The sequence below is a fragment of the Sander vitreus genome, chromosome 8 (assembly GCF_031162955.1).
Source record: "Sander vitreus isolate 19-12246 chromosome 8, sanVit1, whole genome shotgun sequence".
NCBI lineage: Eukaryota > Metazoa > Chordata > Actinopteri > Perciformes > Percidae > Sander > Sander vitreus.
Genome location: NC_135862.1, coordinates 24,105,631 through 24,123,893, shown reverse-complemented (window position 1 = coordinate 24,123,893; position 18,263 = coordinate 24,105,631). Strand labels below are relative to the sequence as shown.

The 18,263-nt window shown below is 42.3% G+C and overlaps 2 protein-coding genes across 3 annotated transcripts in view; both read right to left on the bottom strand.

Annotated features, from left to right (window-relative positions):
- The window catches only part of dusp8a (dual specificity phosphatase 8a), a 46,244-nt gene extending 40,136 nt beyond the window's left edge, over positions 1-6,108 (bottom strand). Inside the window, exon 1 of one of the 2 annotated variants that reach the window (XM_078257557.1) lies at positions 5,830-6,108. The gene's annotated coding sequence lies outside the window, so the exon portion shown is untranslated. Of the gene's footprint in view, positions 1-5,562; positions 5,632-5,829 lie in introns of those variants that run through there. The other variant, XM_078257559.1, reaches the window with a different exon arrangement.
- Positions 6,109-10,036: 3,928 nt separating this feature from the next.
- Positions 10,037-15,806, bottom strand: ptpn5 (protein tyrosine phosphatase non-receptor type 5). The gene is made up of 12 exons (XM_078256130.1): positions 15,537-15,806; positions 14,803-14,925; positions 14,562-14,657; positions 14,020-14,276; positions 13,729-13,921; positions 13,166-13,250; positions 12,758-12,837; positions 12,403-12,540; positions 12,200-12,310; positions 10,921-11,081; positions 10,466-10,579; positions 10,037-10,237 (listed from the first exon to the last, which is right to left on the bottom strand). Exons 1-12 carry the CDS (start codon positions 15,804-15,806, stop codon positions 10,144-10,146), a joined length of 1,722 nt encoding a protein of 573 aa, XP_078112256.1. The 3' UTR covers positions 10,037-10,143.
- Positions 15,807-18,263: the final 2,457 nt, after the last annotated feature.

Below are 18,263 nucleotides of genomic sequence, written 5' to 3'. Positions count from 1 at the left end.
CCATAAACTTGATGAACTGCCTCCTCCTATCTATCACTACTAATCACTCCGATATTCTCCCTGCTCACGTTCACCACAGCGCTTGTACATTTAACTTGAGACACATGCACACATGCAATCATTTATCAGGGTTGAGACACCAATGGCTGTATGTGTGTGTGAGAAAAAAGTGCGCTCGGCTACACATGACCATCACAAAAAACGAGGTAGAGGACCTTTTCCTTGGTCAACCGGGCGTCACACGACAAGCAAGAAGGTCAGAATGTGAATGCAGTCGTGTTGTTTTATTCATCTAGAGGCACATGGTGTTATAAAAAATGAATGGGCCTTCTCTTGTTTACCCCAAAGCCTAAATGAAGGTTTAAACATCGGTTATAAAGGGAGAGTACGACATATATCGGTGTAGAAACTGATAGTGGAGGGAGATAAAGTTGAAAATCACAAAAGCGTTGCCATGATTAAACAGAACAATCACACTATAATGAATTACAGTATATCAGCAACACTAAGCCATCTTCATAAATTAAAGAGGGGAAATGACAGAGCGACATGGCAAAATAGCTAAAAAGAAATGTGTCATGTCATGCTAATAAGATAACAGAAGAGAAATGTCTATGTGAAGCAGAACAAGACCAGAACAGTGGCGAGAAGGTGGGCAAGAACACAGAGACTGAGAGAGAGAGAGAGAGAGAGAGAGAGAGAGAGAGAGAGAGAGAGAGAAGATATGGAGAAACTGTGTGTTCTGATCGGTAGTGTCTTGGGAAGACGTCCAGGCAGCTCTGAAACTTTTCACCTCTGTTCTGACACCCCCGCCTTGGAGAGAGGGGGAGGGAGAGAGGAGGGGCGAGGTAGAAAAGATGTTATTCAGTGAGGACATCTCCAGCCTAGCAACTCAGCCAGCTCAAGGTAAAGGGAGGGGACAATTTGGGAAGATGGAGCGGGGGAGAAAATACACGAAAAGAAAAAGACTACTTAAAAGAGGGAGACACTTAAAGGGAGAAGTTGAGTGACAGAAAAAGAAGAGAACCCGCTAACACTCATAAACTAACTTGCAGACGACTGCACCAACCTTAGGATGTGGAGCAGATCACGTGATGACATGAGTTGCAGTGACGTTTATAACAGCAAGGCAGTGCATCATTCCTCTACTGATCCGCAAAATAATGCTGGCCAAGCCTGAACATAGATGTACACATGCTGTTGCTGCTTGGCAACCTGCCTGATGCAAGAGCAGCAGCACAGGAACATGGAAGAACATCTAGATAGACAGTAGCAACTGCCTGCACTATAAACACAGCCAGTCTGTTGCTGCATCGGAAAGTAGCTACAGTGAAGACATTGGTGTGCAGACAAACAAAGTTATAACTGACACATATCGGGAAACTAGGATAGTAAAGGCAGTTCATAAAGACTGCACAAACATAATGCAGCATATACTGTATCTTAAGAAAGCAACACAGACAAATACATGCAGTTAATCTGATCTAATCTGTCTGTCTGTGTCATAGTGTTGACTGGATGCGGATTTCTGCATTAACACTTTCAGCAAAGCACAATTTGTGACCTGCAGCGACACAGCACATACTGACATAGTGACATTTCCCCACTTTCCCACAATGTGCACCCCAGCAGCCATTCTGCAGAAATATTTTATGCCTTGTTGCAACACCACGCTCCCCTAATACAAACAGCCCTTGCATGCTACATTACGACCCGCCCCATCACCTGTTATATCATACCTTATATGGCGCCGAGCCCTTTAGCCGAGGAGCTAACACCAGGGGTTTGAATCTTTCTCTCTCTTTCCCTGCAGCTGAGCACAACATCTGACGCTGCATATGCTGCAATGGCGACTGCTCTCTCCCACCACCCGCCCAGCCTCTCTCACTTTTTCTCTCTGAATCCCTCCTTCCTCCTCTATCCCTCTCTTTCTTGCTCTTGAGCAGTGAACGGGCACGGGGAAGGGAGGGTTGTGCAGGTTTACATGTGTGGTGGTAGTGAGAGGGAGAGACTGGCGCTCTGCATCTTTCTACGCTGCGAGATAATCATCCTACGGTTACCTCGCTCTCACTGGACCCTGTTTCTGTGGACAAGATGGGGAATGAAGAGAGCAGACAACAGGAGAAAGTCAAGGTAACAGAGAGAAAGACAGACAGGAACATATCAGAATATGGAAAGGGAGAGAAATATGACTACGCATTGTACAGAGAGGGGACACAAACCCCAGTTTGCTTACTCAGCATAACAACCTCAACCCAAGCCCTTATGCAAAACCATCTTTCTTCCCTCATCAGGAACAATAAGGAGCAACAACAAACAAGCTCCTCGCACTAAAATAAGAAACAGCCAGGAGCTTGCTGTGAGGCTCTGGCTGAACAGAGGAAAACAAGTCGAGAGGAGAGAAAGCAGAGAGACAGAGACAGCGTGTACAGGCCCGGAGCAGATTTTGTTGTTGCCATAGAAACAGCCCAGTTGGAGTGAGCAGGGGGCACGGGGAGGGTGATGGTGATGGGATGCTACTGGTGCTGATGCAGGATCAGGATACGAGAGGTGAGGAAGCTATCCTCTTTAGCTGTATTACTACATTAACGCTAACAAGAGATTTGTTCTCTGCTGGTTCTGTCTGACCCATTCTACTCTAGTCTGAGACAGCACATTTAGCATGACTTTTGTTCTATATCTGTTCTATATCTGTCCTGATCTGGTTGAAAAAACAACATCCGTCTGACCACAAAAACGTAGTCCACGTGCAAACAAGTGCACATAGTCCAAAGACATAGGCATACAAGGTTGTGCACCTTGAAGAGAAACACTGAAGTTATGCCTTGACTAAGCTGAAGGCAGAAGAACCGGAGCGGCAGGTTCATTTTGATTGATTTTTTTTATGTTGTTGGGGAATCTGAATTTACCTAAGAACCCTGAATGGTAAGTACATGGATCGCAACCTACATTTATACAGCGCTTACACAAACTGTCAACACTAACCCCAGCAAACGTATGAAGTAAGCACAACCTTGCCATTCTCATGTCTAACCTGCCGTGCAAAACAGATGAGATACTTCTTTCTTTTTTTTTTTTTAATAATGTCACAGAAATCATCCTCGGACTTTATGGTTACTCACTTTACAGCTGATAATAAAAGACTGATAATGAAAAAAAGCTTCCCTGTAATAGGTCAATCAAAACAAAGTTGGGGAAGAAGCTTTATCTCCATAAAATGGATAAACCATGCAGACGTCTTTAAAGGCGCGTCATACTAAACCATGAGCTAAGCATGATCATGGCACAATAATGCCATATCAGACATCAGGGAGAGAGGCAACCACAAAGAGAGCAACTGGAGGGCAACCAACGCAGATGTAATACCATCCAGGTTATTCATTAACTCCCTGCATAACGTCACCTGTGGCCAGAGCCTCGGGTAGACTGATATAAAGCTGGCTCTTCGTTTCATACAATGAGAGACATGAGTTGTTTGTTTAGACCACAAACAATGACATCATCACAGCATCGCATGCCCTTTACTCTGTGACACTGGCTCTCTCATGAACTAAAAGCTTGCATCTGCGTGTGTTTACACACTGTCTCTTTTGAGTACATGTGACCACAACAAGGGACTGTGCAGGTATTCAAGCCAACACCGTCAACACAAGGCTGCTGGAGGATTATAGGGTCACCAGTTTAATGGTGGAAAGTTTAGTAACAAGAATAAGAGAGTCTCTAATTCTTGTTACTAAATTCTCTCAAATCTGTAATTAAGATCATGTCTGGGTAATGCTGATATGCCTTCAAAACATTGCTAGATTAATATTAGGTAACTAGTCTGATACGAGTATTTCTAACCTATTTCCTTACCGCTAGATTAGTTATTAGGTAACTAGTCTGATACGAGTATTTCTAACCTATTTCCTGACCGCTAGATTAGTTATTAGGTAACTAGTGTGATATGAGAACCTATTTCCTGACAGGTTGTGTTATTGATATCGTAACCAAATTAGGTCATATTTCTTTGAAATGAAGGGAGTTAGACTTAAGTTTAGAGATGCAACAAAAAATTGTTTTAATATCATTTAATCTGTAGTTTTCTTGACTAATAGAAGAAATCGCTTGATAAAATGTGAAAAATGTCAGACTCAATTTCCTCAGTTGCTGTGTTGCCTGTTTTGTCGGACTGTCCAAAACGTATTTAGTTTACTATCACATAAGACAAAGGAAGCCAGCAAATGATCACAAGTGAGAAGCTGGAACTAAAGAATGTTTGGTTATTTTCTAGAAAAAAAGTCAGTTGATCATCAAAATAGTTACAAATCAATTTTCTGTCAATGGACTAATCCAGTGTTTCTCAAACTTTTTTCAATATTGTACCTCCTTTGAATTGCTTTTTTTAAGCCAAGTACCCCCTGAACAGTGAAAAAATCATTTTTGGTAAAAAAAATAAGTCAATATAAAGAGGTAGAATACAGCGCCAGCAGTGATAGGTTCACTAAACAACAACCTTTTTTTAAACAAAAACATTTAAATACTACATTTCAAATGTTTAGAATCCATCACTTTAAATTAGCATTTTTTTTCATGTACCCCCTGCAGTACTCCAAAGTACCCCTAGGGATACACGTACCCCCATTTGAGAAACACTGGACTAATTGATTAATTGTTTCACCTCTATTTGAGTGAACTCACTGAAACGTCTGACATCAGCTGGAACTCTCTTAAATACTTTTATCTAAAAAGACTTATTTGTGATTGCTGATATGTGGTTGATAGCAATGTATTCAAGCAGCTGGATGGAAATAATAAATGGGTGTTCGTCACAATTAGTGACAGGCCTGAAGTGTGTAATACAGAAATCGCATAGGCCTACATGGAAGAAATAGTGCAACAGGAGAAATGCTGTTACAGTGATCATGTAATTTGGAAAAATCAATTCCTGGTCAGAAAGTCCTGGTGGAGCAAGCATTATCATACTGTAAACAACATAACCAGGTATAAAGCTGGTGCCCTCTAATCAATACTCTCCCAGTAGGCTGCTGCAAATTGCGGGACCATAACATGCTGGGACTACCATAACAATAATCACGACATGAATACTAATGCAACCTAACATAAAATACACTGTATGGCCTGTAAATAATAAATATGTGGACAATCCCTTTGTGAAAAAAAACTAAATATCTTCAGATATTGTGACCAAGATGGGGCGCACAAAGAAATAGATGGGGCATTGTGGCCTGTGATAATATTGGAGTGTGAGCGGTCGTCGCGTACTATAATAAACCGACCTAGATTTAGAAATAAGAATATAACACAATACAGACATCGGGCATTGCCTTTACAAACGTTGCACAATTAGCATCAAGTAATGTTAAACTACACATTTATGAAAAGGTTCACTACTCGTTGTTTGGATGGGAAATCTGTCCTGTGTTGTTATGACGCGTGAATATGTCCGCATGCGAAAATGAACCACTCCATAGATCGGACAGGCTGAAATGATTATAAACAGCAGCGCGCAAAATAATTAGAAAATATATGAAAATATATAAAAACACGGGGTCTACCTACCTTGAAATGGTCGGACGGTAAACAATCACATGTTTGTCAGAATAAAAGATTCGATAACTTCAGCCTAGACGGGTTTAATTCCCATAATAATACGGGCGCGCTCACAAAGGGGGGAGTGCGCGCTGACAGACTCGCCGCAGCCGCGGGGGGTACGAGCGCAGATAGAAAGCAACCGCTGCTACTAGCTTAGAGGGTAGCAAGGCACTTGATAACAGCATACTTGTTCTCCTAATCAATACACACACACACACACACACACACACTCACCTCGGACTCCACGCGGCTCCTGTGTTATTCAACTGGCCTCCATGTGTGAGGGGACAGCCGCGGTGTCTTCATGGGGCTGGCCGGTGTTTACCTGGCTGTGTGGCGGGGGACCGTGCAGCTGACAGAGGGTGACAGCGCCAGGAACAAACAAGACATGAAAGCGCGGTGACAGACTTCCTTCAGCCGTTTAACTGACCAGGATACGTGGTCAGCTCGTGGAGTGATATATTAGCTAGGTTGCTAGGCTAGGTAATAACTAAAACGATTAGTGTGTGTGTGTGTGTGTGTGTGTTGGGGAGGGGGGTGGGTAGTTACAGAAGGTGCACTTTACCACTTTCCTGAACTAAAGCGATGAGGTCATGGTCCAGTAGGGAGAGAAAAAAAGAAAAAAAAAAAAAAAGATGAGGTTGACGTCACCTCCAGCCAATCAGCACGAGCGTCTCAGGGGCTGGGTGACGTCAACGTCCTAATCCTCAGATTAAAGGGACAGTCCGCCTTTTTAAAGGTGACGCGCATGCAGTCACTGGGCTGCTACAATTAACCAGCTCCAATGATGCAAAAATACAACAACAACATTAACATCAACATTTTTTTTTTTTAAGCAAATCAGCGTTATATTTTGCTAATGATTGTATTATTTTTTTCTTATAATTCCTTACAAGAATTTTGCTTTGAGTTATCTTACTAAGATTGGTATAAAAATATACAATGGCCGAATTGTGTTTCTACTGTATGTGTTAACACAAAGTCTGTTTTTTGCACAGATATTGCAACATGAAACATTTTCTTTATACTGACTTAAAGGCCCTGCATGCCTGCACAGGTTTTTTAATTACCCTGGCTAATTAGACCTCTAATGAGGTGAAAGTTGGGTGGGGCTATGCTGGGATTTACATGATGTCACCAATCTCTGTGTCATAAAAATAATGATAGAGGTGTCATTTGTAACAACAAAACTAACAGGAGAGTAAGGGAGATGTCAACCAAGCACAGTCAGTTTACAACCCTGAGAAAAAAGCTCTAATGAAAGATCATAAGTAAAAAAAAACAAAAAACATCTGTGTGGGTCTATTATGTAGAGAAATAGATCAAGAATATTTCAAAAACATATTCAGATTTTATATATGGTTTACAGAAATGAACATTTATTTATCAACAGTGTCACATTCGTACTTACCACTGAATAAAACAGTTGTAATGAGTGGATGTTGGGGTATTTGAATTCAGTATCATGAATTCTCTTTTGTTTGATTGAAAGCCTTTGTTCTGTTGCTCTGCCAACTAAATGTGTCAGAGAGTAAGCGGATGAATGCAGGGTAAAAAAAGCTATTGGCAGTTTGTGTACTTATTACATTGTATATACCGACACCTAGTGGTAGAATTGTTTAACTGCATTCTGTGGTGCAAGAGAGAATTTCTGCAGGTGTAGTAAACACGGAGCCACCATAGCTTTGACGTTATCGTTCCTTTAAATCTCAAAGCTATAATTTCATTACAATCTTTAAATTGATAATTCAGACACACAGTAATTAGCTTTACCGATGCCCTGGTTTAAAACGAGGTTTGTGTGTTTGTGTGTGATTGAGAGTCATAGAGACAGCAACACATATTCATGAAAATCTACCTTTATTTAGATGCAAAAACTCACAACTTAAAGCAATACTGTAGCAGGGGAGAGGAATACTGATTGCTGGTTGGTTGTATATGTCTGACTGTTTGGCTATTTCATCATCCCCATTTTGATCATCAGAGGAGGACCAGGTAAGCATTGAAAACAAGCACTTAAAAATAAAAGCGTTTCAGTCGAGTACACTGGACATTATCAGAGGATTATGTCAAAAGTCTGACAACAGATTGTAGCTTTTCTTATAAATCCCAGTCCTATTTTCCTGTAAATTTGGCAGTTAAATTTGCTAAATGATTTGATCTTTATAAATTGGTCTGAGGCCACACAGCTGAGTCCATCTTCTGATAATGTTCATGACTGTTGATCTGATGCATTGAGTCAAGATAGAAGTTGTTTGAGTGTTATTTGTGTTACATAGAAAATTGTCTTCACTGTTTTAGCTGCCTTACACATAGCAATTATTTCTCGTGTTGTCAACTGCGAGGTGGCCTAGAGTCACAGATGGAATCGAGTGGGGACTGCGTAAAAACTCAGTCTGAGGTAAAATTCTCCAAGAAAAACGATAAAAACATACACAGAAAGCAAAGCATACTAAAGCAAAGCCTAAAGGCATAAAGTAATAATACTGAAGACTAAACATAATCTACTTATTTTCTGTTCTGTAAGGTAACTTAGGTAGTTGTCACATTTTGTTCTGTCAAATCTTGCAATATAAACCGATGGTTTGATCCACAGTATGAGCTACATTCCATCATGGTGTAAACGGAAATATACACAAGGCATCTACTCGAAAGGATTGTATCAAAATGTTCTAAAAATATCTCTGGTTGGTTTCACAAAAGCAAACTGTATCAAAAGCATTGGCCGAGAGCAAGCAATATAATAGGCTTAAACCCTTTTACACAACAAAAAGCAGGACAACCAATCACGTCGCTTTGATTGTGGACCTATGGGGTCCCATACAGCACATGCAATCCATTAAACTCAACACAATCAAAACACAATACGGGGAAAAAAAGAGAACTTTTACAGCTGAACATCAGAGACAACCATAGTTGGTCTATTGTGCTTCATACAGATTAGGCCTGGCCTGTCTATACAACAATCATGGGCTTCTTACTTCACGGATGTGGTCAAGCTACTGTTGAAAGCAGAGGCATCACGGAGCATGTAACTCTGAGGGCGATCATGATAGTTAATGGGACACTTACAAGAAGATTAGCTGTATGTGACCATCCGTCATCAATTTATGGTGTACTTTTTTTGCTTTCCTGTGCATTACATTTCCCTGTGTGTATATGTCAGAATTTCCAGAGCTTTGATTGGGCTTTGTATTGATTTTTCTGACGGTCTGATTCTATTTCTGACCTCTGTCCCCTCAGTGTCGCCGGCTCTGTGATGCCTCTGAGTGTACGTGGCCTTAATGTAGGAGTTGTTTACTGTAAACATCATGGGCCATGAGGACTGCACAGGCAGCATGGTAAAATTGTATTACTGTAGATTGCACAGAAATCCTAATTAGTTAATTAATAACCTAATTGTTATACATTCCTATGTTCCATAACATTGCACATGCCTTTAATGAACACTTAGCACCATGCAACCTGAAGATGAGGTGGCCCCTGAATGCATCAAAAGTTGAAACAGGCCTTCTGTAAGGATTTTGTACATTAAAAGTGAGAGTCAAGAGAGTCAATGAAAAAATATGTTAGCTAGCTTATGTTTCATGTGCACTTTTACATCTATACAATGTTTAATATTAGGCTGGCATTTGATACTTTCTGTAGGTTTTAATTATGCTGGCACTTATACTGTAAAAGGCCCATATAGTATTATTGACACTAACTTTGGGTAATGGACCTTGGATTTAATCCTTACAGCAAACTGACAGCGCTGATCTGTATAATGATCTGATTATACTTCAGTTCCAGTTTAACCTTTTAAAAATGTACATACAGTATGTGAGGGGGCTAAGTAGGCTACTAAATGAAGCCTTGATGACTAAGAATTAAAGTGGCTGTACTCAATATTCAGAAAAAAAGTTGTGACCGGGATTGCCTTTACATGGCTTTCACAGACCATTCCCTAACCCGTCAAATACTGATGCTTTTTCACGGGCCTCGGCGTCTGATACCGACGCACGAGGCGCTCACATGCACGCAAGGCCGAACTGGCTATCAAAACAAAGAACAGAGAAGCTCAGATTACAACGCACACAGAGGGAGTGTGACTTCATTCTCTGCTCAGGACGCCATTACTCGTCTATGTCTTTACATAGCAAATAGTTGTTTACTGCTATATGAATGTTCTGAATATCGAGTTTAACCCCTTTAACAGTAACGTGTTAAAAAAAAAAAACCTCAGCAGTGCAAATGAAATGATGTCAGGAGTGCGGGCATGGATTATTTTGGGGCCTGACTGTGACTCTCCAAGACTGTGTGGATCAGTGACATTTCTGGTTTCTATCTCCAATCCCACATCTTTGCTCAAAGACATACAGTATGCACAGATTTCATGTCAACCTATTCAGTCCTGTCTGAGCGTGCCTATAGGGTGAGGAGATTAACATGGTTTGAATTTGTTAAAGGGTGAGATTGAGATGATGCTAGGTACAGTGGTGTCTACCACCAGAGGCGGTACAGTGTACAGTGGTGTGTCTCGGTCTGGGTGTGGCTGTGGCGCTCACTCTACTCCTCAGCAGTGTGAGACAGCTGCTTCTCATACAGGCTGAGGACATGATGCACAAACTGGTACTGCTCGCTCGTCTGGATCATCCCACCCCTGAGAAACATACACAGAAACACACGCACAATATGGTTTGGTCAGTCAATCCAGGAAGTGTGAAAAGATTAACAATCAATCATTTTGAAGAAAGGCTGTGATTGACTCACAGTGACTTACTCTACCTGGTAAATTAAACCTAGATCAACTGAAACTACATCCACCATGCTCTGTTCCAATAACAAAAAAAAAGTTTGATGCCAAGAACTTAAGCTAAGAATAGCTCACCTGTCCAGACGGAGCTGGCAGGTGGTTCTCAGGATGTCAACCACACCCTCAGTCCTCAGCTGCTTGCACAGGATGGAGGTGGCGATAAAGCAGCCAGTTCGACCAATTCCAGCACTGCGAACAAAAAGGTTGGAGGGGTAAAGGGACGCAAGAGAAAAAAATGGACGGATTGGTGTATTGATTAGCACTGATCCCATTCATTTGATTAACGCTAAATTCTCCCTGGGGATATTAGACAGCAGAGGATTTGGAAGAAGACAAGTGCTCTGGTCTGCCATGTGGTTTCTATAGTAAAAACAGCAGTAAAAGGGGTTTCTCTAATATGAAACTGGGAAATTTCCCCTATGCATGTATATGATCAACATAGGTTCATTATAGGCCTTTTCACTCAGCTTTTCTTAACACATTTTTAACTCTTTATCCGTCCCTATTTCACTAACAAGCTACTTTTGTACCTGCAGTGGACAATTATAGGGCCACTGGAGGGCGGGGCTTCCTCTCGGGCCATTTCCACTTCCTGCACCAGTTCTAGAAGAGGTGGAGCCTTGTCTGGAGTCTTCTGATCAGGCCACGAGGTGTACCAGTACTGCCGCAGACTGCGCTCCTCTCCCCCACACTGACACACACACACACACACACACACACACACGCGCACCCCCCCACACACACACACACACACACACACACACACACACACACACAGATGTGACCATGTTGCGCACACATGTACCGTACATGATACACACTGAGATTGCTTTCCGATCAGCCTGTTGCACTGCTTGCATACCCACATGTTTACCTTGAAAGTAGTTGCTACAATAACGATAAACAAGACAGAAAAAAAGAACGAGGGTTCTAAAAAATACTGTACTGACAATAATCATTATTAATCCAATAACATAAACAACAGGCTTTTAACTTCACAGTTATATAACAATCCCTTGGTGCTTAGTAATGGGATGCAGGCTGCATTTACTGAATTATCATGTTTGGCTTGCTAAGTGCCAATGTCGCCATGACCCCAAATTTAATATAAAACACCCATCATGAGCACATGAAAGGAACCAAAAAGTATGGCAACGTCAGGAATGTTGCGCAAACCCCCGCCCAACACACATGTCTGTGGTGATTATGTATGCACGTGGACATTCTGATGAAAATATTTACTTTGGCAAAATGAAAACTTGGGTAGGGTTTGCTTGGTAAATTGAGAACAAGTAGACAAGTCTACACTACAGTGCTGTCATGTTTTTATTATATGGTCTAATATCAATCTTGAGATCAGATGTGTGCACACATGAATCACTGAATCAGCTGTCAACACATATACTGTAGGTACGAGTAATGTTTTGGATTTATTTGTGTTGTTTCAACTGTTGGATGAATTGCCATGAAGCGTGGTACACACATTCATTTTCCCCTCAGGATGAATTGTGTTAATTTTGGTGATCGCGTTTAGTGCTGTTATCATGTCAAAATTTGAATTTGTCCAAAACATTGGTTTATGACAAAATACCTGCAAGACTAATGACATTCCCATCAGCCACAGCTGTACTTTGTGTTTAATGCTAATTATTATATGCTAGCTTGCTAACACACTAGACTAGATGGTGAACATGGTTAAGGTATCTGCATAGCTAGATACCACTGGAGATGATTGAAAAAATGATCAGCAATCGTGTGCAATGTATTCACCCTTTTTGTGTGACATATGACAGTCTTACTGTGTCTTACCTTCAAAGTAAACACCCTCAGACTGTAGTCATCCTCCTGGGTTATGGTGACAAGGGTGATCTCGATGCCCTCATGGATCACAGTGTCCTCGGGCCAGTACTCTGCACATTTCTGCAACACAGTGAACACTCAATGGGATATTTGTACCCATCCCAATATCCATCATCATCATCATCATCATCATCATCATCACCCTGTCTGACCTCATTTTTTTCCTCCAGGTTGGTGATCATCACTATTATTGGGCTTCTCTCCTGCCACACCATCCTCCAGAAGTCTCCCACAGTGTTCACGGTGGGACCCTGGGTGGCAATGTATGCACAGTCCTCATCCCCATAGCCCTGTACACACACACACACACACACACACACACACACACACACACACACACACACACACACACACACACACACGTGCAGATGCATGCCCGGTTTTGTCATGTACAGGTATCTGTTTCTAGGAGGCCATGGTCCATGGAGAACAAACACAGTTACAGTGGCTAGATCACATATATGTGCTGGAGCAAGACTTTGCTCGGAAATACACGTTTTCACTTACTTTGAGATAATTGGCATTGATGTAAGTGGTGAGGAAATCGTCTTCATCCTGTGACTTCAAGATCACTCTGCTGTGTGTATCTGTAGGTGGACAGTGTTAGATCATCATGAGAAAGAGTGACAGATGGGTTGTAATTCAAAGAGATGACAGCAGAAGAAGATGGGAAATGATATTCATGCATTCACACTGTATATTACAGCTCGGTTTTATTACAGGGTTGGTTTGTATCTTTTTGTGTGCCGTGTCTCCATGTGTGAGTATCAATATTCTTTTACAAACCCATCTGAGCTAAATAGTTGATGAGTATGTGGAATTATTAAAAAGAAGCAGCACAACAACAACAAAAGATGTACAACTGCATGATCTCTTTTTAGTGACTGTTGCGACTCTAGGTGCAGCTGTACTCACTGGGTAAGATGGTTTTGTAGCGGTTCTTTCTCACCAGCCCTGGGTAGTTGTACTCCTTAGGGTCCACAAAGTTCATGGGAGTCTCCTGCCAATGGACACAGAGCAATGGGTGCAATAACAATCAATCCTTGCAGAAATGGAGGGAAAGTCCTAACCATGCCTTCTACAAGGCAACAAAACATTCAAAAGACATTAAGTCATCCATTGCCCTTCACTTTAAACCGCTGATGTCTAATTGCATGAGATTCAAATTCTACGGACAACTTGTGTGCGTTCTTGAACGCACATCTTTCTGCCTGGCAGACACTGGAATCCTCTGTGGGTTTTCATTTGCAAATATGCCTGTATCTATCATTCCTTCGCCCACTAACAGACAGTGGAAAAGCTTACGGGTGTGTGCAGAGCTCCGCTGGGTGTGTATGTGTGGGTGTGTGCAGAGCTCCGCTGGGTGTGTGCATTTCTGCCTGTGTCTGTGTGTCAGTGTACATATTTTCCGGTGAGTCTCTGTTCATCCCTGTTAATCTAAAGCGTGTAGGTGGGCGAGCTGCTGTTGTTGCGCTCACATAAAACTCAGCCTGCAGGCTCTGGTCATCCATGGCCCGTGTGTGTAGCATGGCAGGGGTCAGGCTGTGTGTTCCCTGTCGGAGGTACTCCTTTGCCGTCTGGTCTCTGGGGGAGAGCTGGGCTCCGTAGCCATAGGGCTCAGTGCAGCCTGGTGTACACATGTCCAAGGTCAGCGAAACATTGGAGCCCCTCCTGTGTGATACATTGAATCATACAAATGTATATAGATGTACAGTATGTTTACCCATTTACTATATGCAATATGGATTTAAAATGCAGCCGATGCTAACCTCTCCTGAAGCCCCACTGATGTGACAGTGAGGGTGGCGGCGTCTCCCTCCGTCTTTGCGTCAGTGCCCATGTCAAAGACGGGTGTCTGCGGCACAGGGTCCATGTCCAGCAGATCCTCCTGAGCATCCGTCCACTCTGACAGGGTGAAGGAGGGTTGGCGGCTCACAGACTGACGTCGGTCACCAATGTCCTGCAACACTGTTCTTGACGACCACAAGCCAGTGCCGTAACGCCACTTACACACCATGTGGATGACCTACGGAGAGGTTAGTTGGGAGGGATGAAGTGGTGCCATTCGCCATGTGTTCCCTACAGATGTGTATTTATTCATCAGCCAGTAACAAATCATCAAGCAAGAAGTTCCGCAAATGAAGAAATAAATGATCTAGTCAATCTAGTTTCTTTCAAAGAGTTGTGTTCCTTCATGGGAAATATTATTTACAACATAATCTCACATTCATGCCGAAATGACCGAATGTTTGAAATTTTGCAAAAAAAAACTAGTTCTGGGTAGGAATTGAATGGTCCTCCAGTCTTTTACCATGATTACACAGATGGCCACACCAGTGCCTGCAGTTCCATGGAAAATCCAGTTGTCCTGTTTGGTGTTCACAACCTCCCTCATCAACACCATAGACTGGCCAGTGCAGAGAGAGAAAGACAGGGGAAGAGGCAGTTAGACACAACCAACACTAGAATCAACATATCTTCAGGGTTTCATTTTTTGCAGTCTCCATCCAAAAGAAACAGCTGTATTGGTCACATCCAGGGCCAACACTTACGTCCATTCCAAAAATCGGGTGGAAGGGTAAGATGAAGCCAAGGTAGAAGTCGATGACCTGCAGGGCTTTGTAGATGGAAGAGAAAGGTCCATTTCCTTCCACCACAAAAAACACCCAGTATCCCTGGGGGGAGAGAGCGAGGGAAGGCAGATTGTCACTGTGAACTCTCCAGTCATTAATGCACTGGTAACCAGGCAGCACAGTGGCTGCTCTCATGTAAAAAGTGAACAAAAAGAGAAGAAAAGAAGATGGCCTATTACGCAGGCATAGAAAATATGTAAATTGACCACATGCTGTCTGGTGTCATAATCATGGAGACGTTTACAAAGCTCTTTTATTTATTTTTTTATAAATGGTAATGTTGCACCTGTGCTTTTTTGCTTCTAGAATGAATCAAACATGAAATCAACAGAGACAGAGATTGGAAGAGGGAGAGAATACTAAAGAGGTAAAAGTACACTGTCAACTAAAGCAGAAACATATTAGTCAAGGTGAGAGAATATTTTGTGCTTGAGTGTCATTTGCATTGCTAATGTTGCAATTACACGATTTTTCGTACTGGTCTACTGTCTACATGCTGAGCTAAAAACCCAATTTTGTGCAGGAAGGTAAACTCAATCTCAATCTAATTCAAAGCAGACGTTCGAGTGAAATTCAAACAAGTCATTTTTAGATTTAGATTTTATCCACTTTTACTTAACTTTTCTGGTTTCAACTGACGTCCATTCACGTACCGTGACTTGGGAGACGACAAACAGTGCAGCCCAGCAGTGGAGCTCGATCACCAGCGCACACACCTTGTGCATAAACACTTCATCTTCCTTTGGATTTTGGCCCCCTGCGGGTCCATCTTTGCATTTTGGGAGCCCGTCTTTTTTAGGTGCTCCGTCACCTATTTTATCAGACTTTGTGGGTTCATCCAGCCAGACGGGGTCTTCGTCAGGCCTCAAGAAGATGGAGTCCTCGGTGTGGGAACGGGTGGAGCTGCTCAGCCGGCGGGTCATGATCCCCCTGTTAAATGAAGGTATTCGACAAGTCTTACCTCTGTGATCACTAGGCTTTTACAGCTGGATTCTGACTGTTTTTGACATGTATTAAATGTTTGTTATGTACACCATCTGTAAATCTAAGAAAATACTGAGAGATTAAGAGTGTGTGATCTCCAAAAACAATCTTTAGATGTAAAAAATACAGTGTGTGCTTTGACCCCGTATAAACACAAAAAAGGCCAATATGGGTAGTGTTATTTTATGGTTTTATACTGTTTTTGAGACGTCTGACATGGTGTTATATTACAAGATACCCTGCGTGAACAACATTTACGTAACATGAAGACAAACTTCCCAACTCCAGAAAATAAAGGGTTTTTATTACGGTAAAAGTTCAATTACGTGCTAGCTGTGTTTGTCAGGTTGAGAGTGTTTGTCCGATTGTGTGTTTTTAAATGAGCGTGTATTATATGACAGAAAGAGTTGAGTTTATTCCACAGGCCTATTCAGATGTATAGCTCTCATCTCCGGATCCTCTCCTCCCTCAGATTGGACTCTATTGTGTGAATGATGAATGTGTGTGTGTGTGTGTGTGTGTGTGTGTGTGTGTGTGTGTGTGTGTGTGTGTGCGTTTGTGAGAAAGGCTCTATTGTGGAGAGATGAGTCAGGGGTAGCGTGTTTACAGCCCTGTCCGTCACCTTGGCAACAGAGTGGCTCTCATCCCTCTCATCCGTCCTGAGCAGTATCGTCTACTGACACACACACACACACACACACACACACACACACACACACACACACACACACACACACACACACACACACACACACGGCTGTCTGGATCAGTCAGCAGTGTATTCAAAGACCTTTTCCGCCTTGCTCTTTTGTCCTTCTACCATTAATAAAGGTGTTTTGTACATTTGGCTGATTACCACCACGTTGAGTGTGCGGATGTGTGAATGCGGGGGCCTGTGAGAGTGGTGGTGTAGTGTTTGCGCACATATCCCTTTTATCTAAATGTGTTGTTGATGTCTAAATTTGTCATGATTGAGTTTGGAAGTTTTCATCAATGACTACCAACCAACAATGTAGAATGACTTACCAGTTGGCTTACTGGAATATCAAAAAAACCCTGTAGATTCACCTATGATAGATGGCAGGGAACTGGGGAGTCAGATCACATGATCAAGTTAAATCCTGTATCCTGTGGCAACCGCCCAGTATCAGCCATTGTGTGGCAGAGTCAAATCTGAAGGACAGAAGACAACAGCCAAACATTACATCTTATGTGTTTAAAATGTGAAAATAAAGGAAAGAGAGACAAAACAGTCACAGGTCATTTCAAAACTCTAAATGCTACATAATAAGAGACATCTTGTCAATCAAACTCAACTGGTCACGCTGAGATGAGGTTGGGAATCTTATTATATCTAAAGATGGATCCGAGTAGCACCCATTTCAGCTCCCAGCTGTGATTTCATGAGCGGAGGATGGTGATGTAAGGTGACACAGTAAACTGTCAATATTTCTTCCCCTCTTTCTTTCTCCTCGTCTCGCTCCCTCCCTGCGAGGCGGGGATGATTCGAGCCAGACTAAGCAGACACCCTCAGAAATACATTCAGATTGCTCCAGTCAAATTAGTATCCATGCATCAAGCCTTCTCTGCTCCCCTCTAATCTCCCTTCCTCTCCTTCTGTGCCACTGGACCCTGTTGAACGAATGAGGTGAGCTCAGCAGAATATGAGACCACACCAGTAGCAGGAGCTATGTCTCTGTGTGTGTGTTTGAGAGTGAGAGAGAGAGAGAGAGAGAGAGAGAGAGAGAGAGAGAGACAGAGAGAGAGAGAGAGAGAGAGGGTGTGCAGGTGTTGAACAGAGGGGAGCTGTATTGAGTCCTTTTCTATCTCTCTTTGCTTGCTGTTGCGAAGGTGGTGATGATGCCAGTTAGCCTGGCCCGTAGTCATGGCAATGTGCATACATACAATGTACACACACATATAACGTATACACACACACACACACACACATAGAATGTGTTCTATAAGAGAAGCTGAGAAAGTTCAGCGTGCTTCCATTTTTAAACAATATATGAGTGGATGAAGGGATGAATGGGAGGTAAAGCAGCCCTTTTTTGTGTGAAGGTTGTCTGAGGCAATGACGCAGTGAGGTTGGCGTTTGGTAACTGTGGCAACCAACGTACTGTAGCATGCACACACACACACACACACACACACACACACACACACGTTGGTATACACACGGCATGAACAATGAAAAACATACATCTGCACTGGGAGAGCAGTGACAATATTCATGTTTGTCCAAAAACATTCTGCCACTCTTTGCTTTAATTCTTTGAGGTAAATATCTTTGTTTTTCAGTCACTCGCTTTGGTAGCTGAGTGCTTGCTTGGTGAATTGTTTGGTACATTTAACCAGGGCTGTAGCTCGGATTTTATAAAAATTGAGGTAAT